Source organism: Diospyros lotus, chromosome 8 (genome assembly GCF_014633365.1).
Source record: "Diospyros lotus cultivar Yz01 chromosome 8, ASM1463336v1, whole genome shotgun sequence".
NCBI classification, from domain to species: Eukaryota; Viridiplantae; Streptophyta; class Magnoliopsida; order Ericales; family Ebenaceae; genus Diospyros; species Diospyros lotus.
In genome coordinates this window covers 16,973,061-16,983,097 of record NC_068345.1, presented here as the reverse complement: position 1 = coordinate 16,983,097, position 10,037 = coordinate 16,973,061, and the positions used below count along the sequence as shown (strand labels likewise).

The 10,037-nt window shown below is 45.1% G+C and overlaps 1 protein-coding gene across 1 annotated transcript; it reads left to right on the top strand.

Annotated features, from left to right (window-relative positions):
• Positions 1-6,793: 6,793 nt before the first annotated feature.
• LOC127808547 (uncharacterized) lies at positions 6,794-8,260 on the top strand. Its single transcript, XM_052347117.1, has one exon. It carries the CDS (start codon positions 6,794-6,796, stop codon positions 8,258-8,260), a length of 1,467 nt encoding a protein of 488 aa, XP_052203077.1.
• Positions 8,261-10,037: the final 1,777 nt, after the last annotated feature.

The window sequence follows — 10,037 nt, the reverse complement described above, 5'->3', positions numbered from 1 at the left end:
TAAGTCACAATCATTTCAAATCTTTTCTAAATCTTTCAAGATATTCCAATCATTTCAAATCTTATAAAATATTCTCTAATCATTCCATATCTTCTAAGATATTCTGCAATCATTCTTATCAAATCTTATCCAAATAAGATCTTATCAAATCTTATCCAAATCATATCAAATCTTATCCTTAAAGTCATCATGAGGCTTAATCTTTATCTCTAAAGTCATCATGAACACTTATCTTATCTCTAAAGTCATCATGAGCCTTCATCTTATCTCTAATATTATCATGAGGCTTCATCCTTATCTCTAATATCATCATGAGGCTTCATCCTTATCTCTAAAATCATTTATAAGGCTTTTCTTGAATCTCCCAAATGCCCTTAGGAAAAATATTTCAAGAATTACACTTTGGCCCAAACTTTTCAGGTAATTGCACTTAGACCCTTTTCAACTTGGTCCCTAGGCCAATTTTTAATTGCATTTTAGTCCCCGAAGAAAGGACTAATTACGCTAATACCCCTGGTTTTTAGGTAAATTACACTTTTACCCGAACCTCAATATTTACGATTTTGCCACTGGCTCAAAAACTGAACCTTTGTCTCAAGGCTTCTATAATCCCTTGAAATGACATATTTGCTCAAGTATTAGAAGCTAAAATAAAATCCCAAGTATTACATTATATTTCAGTTTAAAAATCTTGGGCGTTACAACATATATATGGCATAGAGGGAAAGAAGAGACAAGGCAGAAAATGGGAGGGGGAAGGGGGTGGGTGTAATGACCCGCTTCTACCTACGGGCGCTATAGGTGAATAATCGACTGAATTACTCACACAACAAACCAACAACTGAAGCGTTGGACTATATTTCAACAGGAAACGCCTTAGGTGGGTGCTAGGCTTCGTCATTCCCTTCGCTTCACTCGAGCAATCAGTCCCAAAACATAAAAGGAAGTATATCCAAACGGGACCCAAAACTTGAGTGAGCTTCACCTTTCTTCAGCTCACCTCACAACAAGCCAAAGGTTACCTAGGCACAAAACTAGTACAACAACAGTTCGCTGAGTACTGAGAATTTATAGCAACATATCCTTTCGATCCTTACCTAATTCGAAACTCGGATCCACCAACTAAATCCATATGACTCAAGCAATCTCACAATCATCTATCACGCTATGATGATTACAATAACTAGATACCAACCAGCACTTAGCAACATATACATTCAATCACGAGAATTAATATACAGGTAACACCCACGAATACATGTAGGAATATATATATATATAACATACAACTTGGGAAACAACGCTAGTTACCACATCCTTCTCTCAATGTCATCCCTACTTGCAACTGGACTTGTAATATCTAGCTCGAAGCCTCATCTGCCAAAAGCGAGAACACTAGCCTGCTTCGAACTTTTCTAGGACCACTGCCTCCTCGGTAGAACCTTACTCGATCTGGAGAAAAAATCCAGCCAACCGCCCACACCGGCGTGGCCTTTGGGATGCTACCTTGCACTCAAAACCTCATTTTCGGCACGTTCCTTGAGCCTTAAATTCATTTCCAAAATTTTTCCCTCAATTTTCTAGAATTTCTAGCTATTTTTTCATATTTTTCTTCATTTTCCAAATTTTTCTTTATTTTCTATTTTCTTTATTTTTTTTTCTTTTCTCTTCATGTTTTACCTCATTTCGTCTTCTTCATCGTGCCTGCCCCCTGTGTGCGCACTAGCGGCCGCCCTCTTCCGCCCAGCTCTAGTTGCCGCCGCTTGCCTTGGCCGCTTCTGTTGCCGCGCGACCGCTATCACCGATCATCTCCCTCGCAGCCACCCACAACCAGCAGGTCCCGCGCGCGCAGCCGACCCGTTGCTGCCACTGCTGCCATGGCCGTCCGCCGCTTCCGCCTTCAGCCACCCCGAGCCACCAGCTAGCCTTTAGCCACCTTGCTGCTCTGCTATGCGTCGCGTCAGCCATGGTCGCCGCTACAGGTGGTAGCCGCTGCCTCATGGCAGTATTTTCGGCTAGCCAAGCTCTCTCACGATCTCTCATTCTCGGTCTCTCTCTTGCTCTTCATGCTTAGCCCAAGCCCTTTGCATCTCTCCCGAGCCCTCTTTCTCTTTCTCTCATCAAATTTGAGAGAGACATGGCACTGTTCAATGCTTGCTTCCTAAGCTCACGCACTGGTATATATATATATATAATACACAAATTACATATATAAATTACACATTAACCTCTTTTAAATTCTCATAATCCCACTTGAGAAATTTTTATCCGCACTTGGACCCTCTAAGCTTTAAATTATTATCATCAAGCCACGTAAATTTTGATTTATCAAAAATTAATAACCGACATTTACTAAAAAATGCCGATTTCATCCCTACACCTGCAAAGGATCTTTATTCTGCCCAAAAACATTTCAGGGTTTCTTACTCGCAAAACCAAACCACCTCTGGGGTCCTCTCAACTTCCCGGAGGTCCCTTACAACCATACGGTATCGGCACCCATTCGAGTTTATACAGAAATTATTCCCGGTTTGATAGCTTCTAGTGTCATTAGCCTCACCTTGAGGTGCTTACCAATCTCATGCCCTCTTTCCTAGACATCCAAGTCCCGGGGCATTCTCTACTGTCGATTCGATAAATTTTATTAATTAATTTCTCGAAATTGACTTTCAGGCCTTCCCGGACCACCGGAGGTCCTCTCAAAATTACTAGAAATCGTATTTTTCTAATACCATATTGTTGTGCCATAGAAATTGGGGAGAAAAAATCGAAATATTGTTTTAATTAATTAACGACAGTGCGCCGAAAGATCGTGGCACAAGCCGCGAGCTAGCAGGTAGCCTTGCCGCAAGCTCGCGGCAAAGGCATGCTCGCAGCAATGCCTTGCCGCGAGCTTGCGGCAAAGGCATAGCGCAAGCTCGCGGCAAGGCCATGCCGCGAGCTCGCGACCTGCCACACGCTCACGGCAGTGCCGCAAGTTCGCGGCCGTTAGTCATGGACGCCTACCGGCCTTCTCAGCAGGTGCGGCGGTGTACGCCTTTCGGAAAAACCAAGAGCTCCATCCAGGAGAAGACACATGTCACCACCAGGTACCCTTGAAAATCGCGCCCTATAAATACCCAACTAGAAGACAATGAACAGGACTTCCGATTCTGGTAAAACTTTACACTTTGAGTGCACATTTACTACTTCTGGCGAATAGTTATTGGCATTGGGGACTGACTTTGGCATCGGAGGGTCTTCACGGGGAAGATTCCCGCGAGCCTTCTAACCTATTCTTTCAGTGCTAACAGGGCCAAAGGCTAGTGGCAAGAGCTTGTGGGAAAGGCTTGGGGCAAAGGCTTGTGGCAAAGGCTTGTGGCAAAGGCTTGCGGCAAAGGCTTGTGGCAAAGGCTAGCGGCAAAGGCTTGCGGTAAAGGCTTGCGGCAAGAGCCTGTGGCAAAGGCTTGCGGCAAGAGCTTGTGGCAAAGGCTAGTGGCAAGAGCTTGTGGCAAAGGCTTGTGGCAAAGGCTAGTGGCAAGAGCTTGTGGCAAGGGCTAGTGGCAAAGGCTAGTGGCAAGACTCGAGACAAATCCTTGTGGCAAGCATCCTAATAGCAAACTCCCTCGTGACAGCATCTCTAACGGCAACCTAACTTCACCCGACATCAAGCTCGAGTGGACCCCACGCATCACAAATTTTAATTGTTGTATTTTGGCAACAACAATTTGGCGCCGTCTGTGGGAAACTGCAACAAAAAGCCAATCTCAACGCAAGATGCCAAGAGGGACGAGATCAACCAGTTTAGCAAACCCGCCTAACCCTGCTCGAAGGAGCGCTCGTACCAGGACCGGAGACCAGGTGCATCCTATGGTGCCCGAACCTTTGGAAGATCACCTAGATAACGAGGTGCGCTCAGGAAATATTCCAATGCTCGAAGGAAATCAGGCTACTGGATTGGGAGGTATCGAGCACTCGGAACAGGGGGAGATACACGCCGTCGGATGGGGGAGGCAGGCGATAAGACAGGGAAGGCAGGCCTCGCCCCCCATACCAACGAATCAAGAGCAACACTCCCTGGGACAGTCTTTGATTCCTCGCAGGAACCCAGTGGCAACCTCAGTACCTCCAGAGCCTTCAGGGATAGCTCCCCCCACGGTCCCGCTGTCGGATTGTTAGTGTAGGTGCTCTAGACCCAATCAGATTGGGCATGTTGTACACTGACAATTGTAACCATGTTATTATTTGAATAAGGAGTTATTCAAATTCACAAGAAGTCATTCTATTAGTTTCTTGTTATTATTGTAATAACCAAATGAAACTAGATAGAAGTCCATATGATGTATACTGTGAATAATCTATAAAGATGTGAGATGATGCATCACAGTTTATAGACATCATTAAACGTCCCAAGTCGTAGCAATGTCAAGAATGGACATTGACAATTGCGGTAAGAATTGTATGTGCTATGTTTTTGCTATGTGATAGCAATGGGGATCTCACACCCATAGGCATGGGGATGCCTAGACAAGTACATAGGTGACCAATGTTGGAGAACGTGTCACTAGACATGACTCGCCATGAGAATCCATTTTGGTTATATGTTGATGAAATTCTCATACGAGATGGGTGTAACTAATCCTTGGACCTGAGGTTGTCACGGTCATCTCATAAGAAGACTGGTATGCTTTGACATCGTTTCGATGGGCCTAGACAAAGGCTGCACGTGGGCGATCGTTGGGTATATCATGAGGCTTATGGAGATGGGTGCATAGCCAAGATGGGACTCGTCTATCCCTTGATAGAGGATGATGTATCTAAGGCGCCTTCGGTGGATATTCACTTTAAATCCATGGCCATGGTGAAAGAGATCAATAAGGAGTTATTGATTCACTTTCTATTAAGTGCAGATATCCGGATAACCGAAGAAAGACTTATGTGATCATAATCAAGCAGCACATTGCCAACTTGAGATCACATAGGATACATTGACGAGAGGATTGAATTACACGGTAACCATGCTCGTGAAAGGTTATTTGCGGATTATGAATCCTTCTGAATAATTGGGTAGGCATGACGCCTTGCTAGAGGCCAATCTTGTCTTATGTGTTCGTACCGACACATTGCCAACATATTCGGAAGCCTAATGAGTCATACGCAATAGGCACGGTCCCTGGCTTAAACTAGGAAAGCGGACGTATGGTTAAGTGGGACACTTCGGCAAGAAGTTGTGCCGTCGTAGGGTCTCACGGGAAAAGAACAAACAGACGTAATGACGTCGATATGACGAGGGGTCGTCATAAAGGAAAAAGTTTCCTAAAATAGCAATTGATTAAATTAGAAAGTAGTTTCTAACTTAATGATTAAATTAGAAAGAAGTTTCTAATTTAATAATTTGGGCTTAATTTAATACTTGGGCCAAATAAAGTATTTGGGCCAAATATTAAATTAAATTAAATATTTGAGCTAAATTAGATTTGGGTCAAATATTAAATAATAAATATTATATTTGGGCTAAATAAGATTTGGGCCAAATATTAAATATTAATTATTTGGGCTTGAATTAGATTTGGGCCACATATTTATAAATGAATTTGGGCCACTTTAATTTCTAGTTGGACTAGGATTAATGGGCTAGCCCAATCCATGTCCCCTAGGGTTTGGGAAAACCCTAGGAGGTTGCTTATTTATAAATAGCCCTTTATGGGATGCCTAAAATTACGCCTCTTATTTTTGTTGGTTTTCAAGAGTTGAAAATCAATTATTTTCTCGTCCATTCATAAGCCTTGTTAGGAGAAGGAGTTAGCACTCCCATTCCGCTCTCCTCGCCAACGGACGCGTGCCGCGTATCACAAGTTAGAGGCCGGACACTTGGACGGCTTGAATCCGCAAACTACTTAAAAATCTAAAGGTTAGATTTACTTTATTATGTATGTGATTGTTTGATTTCGACGTTGATCCAATCGCCGGGATCGGGGTAAGGTTCAAAATTTTGAACTACGCTGCTTACCCTGTAGCGATCTTGCTTTACTTTCACGGATTACGAACTGTTACGAAAAAATTTTGAAGAGCTGAAACATCAAAACGATGAGTTAAGAACGAACAACGAGGAGAGCATGAAAAGACTACAAGGGATTACCGCTCTTTTGCACGAATTGATGCCAGATATCCACATTCCCCGCATGGGACAAACAGGAGCAGGGGGAGAACACTGGAGATCTCAAAACAACCCCCCGAGGACCCCAAGGCAAGGGATAAGAATTGGGACTCCTAGGCCTAATGATCCAGTCCTAGAAGCGACAAACCTGAGGGAAAACTATGACAAGAGACCAGGAAAGGCTCTCATGTACGAAGAGACGGCAAAGAGCACCAACTCGAGAGCTCTTTGCATCCCGTCCCCGCACAAGAATGAAGCGGAAAAAGAAGCATTCAAAGCGTCCGATATCAAACGCCTCATAGAAGAAGTGCTAGAGCAGAAACAAGTTGTGATGATGCCAAGGGAAATCCCCACAAAAGGTTCCCTCTATCCGAAGAACTCCAAAGGTAACCAGTGCAACCAGGATTCAAATTGCCGCAACTCTCTGTGTACCTGGGAAAGGAGGATCCTGTTAAGCATGTATAGCACTTCGTGGCAATGGCTGTGTTACATGGATGGGACGAGGTCACTAGATGTCGAGCCTTCCCACTCTCTTTGGCCGGGCAAGCTCAGCAATGGTTCACAGACTTACCAACTGGACATATCCGATCATTCGAACAGCTGAAAAGAGAATTTCTAGAGGCATTCTCTGCCTATGTCCCGAAAAAGAAGAGCACCATGTATTTGATGAGTTTGCAACAAAGACCCAATGAAACCCTAAAGCAGTACACCGAGCGATTTCGAACCGCCACGCAAGAAGTAAGAGACCTCCCGGTTGGATTAGCAGCATCGGCCTTACTAAATGGAACCACATATGCCCCGCTTAAAAGATCCCTAGCATTTTCTGAGCCAGATTCGATGACCGATTTGTTTGCCCGAGCAGAACAATTTGTCGTACAAATGGAAATCCTTGAAGCTTGGGAAGGAAAGAGAAAAGGGAGGCAAAACGACGTTGGAACAGACAGGGTTACGAAGATACAAAGGAGAGATGAGCCCTCAAAGATGCAATTCCGGAATTTCACCCCCCTCACTGAGCCAAGGGCGGCTATCCTTTCATCCATTGCCCACACAGGACTCATTAACTTTCCCCCACATACTAGCCAACCTCTGGGCAAGAACATGGATGCTTTTTGCAAGTTTCACGAGTCCTCGGGGCATACTACAGAGCAGTGCCGGGAGCTACGCAACCAGATTGAGCAACTGATTAGAGAAGGGAAGCTTGACCGATTTATATTGGATAAGCCAAAAAATCAACAGAACAGGGGGGACAGGTACAAGAGGGATAATCAGAAAAGGCCTCCCCGTCCTAACAATGATGCCTCAAACAGAAGAGAGAACCAACAACCTCAACAGAAAGAAGGAGGAAGAAACAATCAGAGAGGAGATGAAGCAGGGCCGAGCACCGAAGATAATGACAATGAACCCACTATGGAAAGGATACACATGATCTCGAGAGGTGAAAATTTAGCGGGAGATTCCTCTTCTGCAAGAAAGGCATACGCACGACAAGCATTACACGTAAACTCGGTTGCGAAAATTCAAGAAGACGAAGACCCCATTATTTTCACACCTGAGGACCAGGGGGATGTACTGCTCCCCCATGATGATCCTTTGGTTATCTCTGCCGTAATTGCTAAGCACCCCATTGAAAGAATACTGGTGGATAGCGGGAGCTTTGTTAATCTGTTGTACTGGAATTGCTTTGAAAAGATGTGTATCGCCCATGACCGATTAAAGACAGTTGCTTCACCTCTATACAGTTTCACAGGGGAGGCGATGCCGGTGGTCGGATCAGTACAGTTGCCCATTACACTCGGGGAACACCCCCAAGTGATCACCCGACAAGTTAACTTCATGGTAGTCAAGACTTTTTCTCCTGCCTACAACGTGATCCTAGGACGTTCCCTCATTAATGCTATGAGAGCTTCCATCTCCCCAGGATATTTGCTAATGAAATTCCCCACACCACAAGGGGTAGGTCAGGTGAGAGGTAATCAGAAACAAGCCAGAGTATGCTACGTAAGCTCTACAAGAGGCGCCAAAGGGAAGGAGAAAACAATAACTGAAGAAACCATAATGATTAGTGAGCAAACTCTTGAGGTTAACAAGCCCCAGCCAGTGGAAACGTTGAAGTTATCCCCCTAAACCCAGATGATAGCGAAAGACAGGTGCGGGTGGGGAGCCAACTAGAGGGTCCAGAGAAAGAGGAGGTCATTAAATGTCTACGATCCTACGCAGACGTATTTGCCTGGACGCCTGCCGATATGCCCGGAATCAGTCCAGAGATCATATCTCACCGACTGAATGTTTGTTCAGAAGCCCGACTAATTAAACAGAAGAAAAGGCATATCGCCCCAGAGAGATTGAGGTACCTAGAAGAAGAAGTGGACAAGCTCCTCAACGCAGGATTCATTAAGGAGGTCCAATACCCTGAATGGCTGGCCAATGTCGTGATGGTGCCCAAAGCTAATGGGAAATGGAGGGTATGTATCGACTTTACCAATCTGAATAAGGCATGTCCAAAAGACTCCTACCCGCTCCCTTGGATAGATAGGCTGGTTGACGACACCTCTGGATACGCTGTGTTGAGTTTCTTGGATGCCTTCTCCGGTTACCACCAAATCAGTATGTACCCACCTGATTCCGAGAAAACAGCCTTCATCACAGAAAAGGGGACATACTGCTATCAGGTGATGCCTTTTGGCTTAAAAAACGCGGGGGCCACGTACCAAAGGATGGTCAACAAGGTATTCAAAGACCTACTGGGAGAGGTAATGGAAGCCTACGTGGATGACATGATAGTAAAGAGCAAGCTGGGCGAGTCGCATGCCAGACAACTTGAGAAAGTTTTTGCTGTGTTCCGAAAGAATAATATGCGCTTGAATCCGGACAAGTGCGCGTTTGGAGTGAAGTCCGGAAAATTTCTGGGATACATGATTACCCACAGGGGGATAGAGGCTAACCCAGAAAAAGTGCAAGCAGTAATCGACATGGAATCCCCCTCATCCAAAAAGGAGGTTCAGAGGTTGACAGGTCGTCTAACGGCCCTGGGCAAATTTCTCTCGAAATATGCCGAACGCAGCCTTCCTTTCCTCAAGGCCTTAAAAGGGGGAAAGGACTTCCAATGGACCCCTGAGTGTGAAAAAGCATTTCAAGAATTGAAGGATTACCTAAAGGAAATTCCCCTGTTGACCCGACCGAAAACTGGAGAAAGGCTATACCTATATTTGGGAGTCAGTCACCAGGCAGTAAGCGCAGCTCTCGTTAGGCAAGTCGGACAAGTTGACAGTCCAGTTTATTATGTGAGTAAGGTGTTGCAAGGAGCGGAGTTACGATACCCTTACGCTGAGAAAATGGCTTTGGCATTGGTGACCGCAGCATGGAAATTAAGACCCTACTTCCAAGCCCACACAGTGGCAGTATTGACGGATTAACCATTAAGACAGATTCTACAAAAGCCCGAATGTTCGGGGAGGTTAACCAAATGGGTAATTGAGCTTAGTGAGTATGATATCAACTTTGAGCCTAGAAGGGTGATAGAGGGGCAAGCATTGGCCGACTTCATAGTCGAGTGCACTCACCCGCCCATAGTAGAAGAAGCCCGCAACAACAGATGGATGTTGTTTGTAGATGGGGCCTCAAATGCAAAAGGGAGTGGAGCAGGGGTAGTGTTGATCTCCCCAGAACAAGAGATCTTGGAGTACTCACTTCGCTTCACCTTCCCAAGCACAAACAACGTAGCAGAATATGAGGCTTTGCTGGCCGAAATGACATTGGCAGAAAAGCTAGAAGTAAAGAGCTTGACAGCCCACAGTGACTCTCAGTTGGTGGTACAACAATTCCAAGGAACTTATGAAGTGAGGGAGCCGGTATTGGCCCGCTATCTGCAGAAGGTGAAAGAGCTCGCCCATAGGTTTGGGCA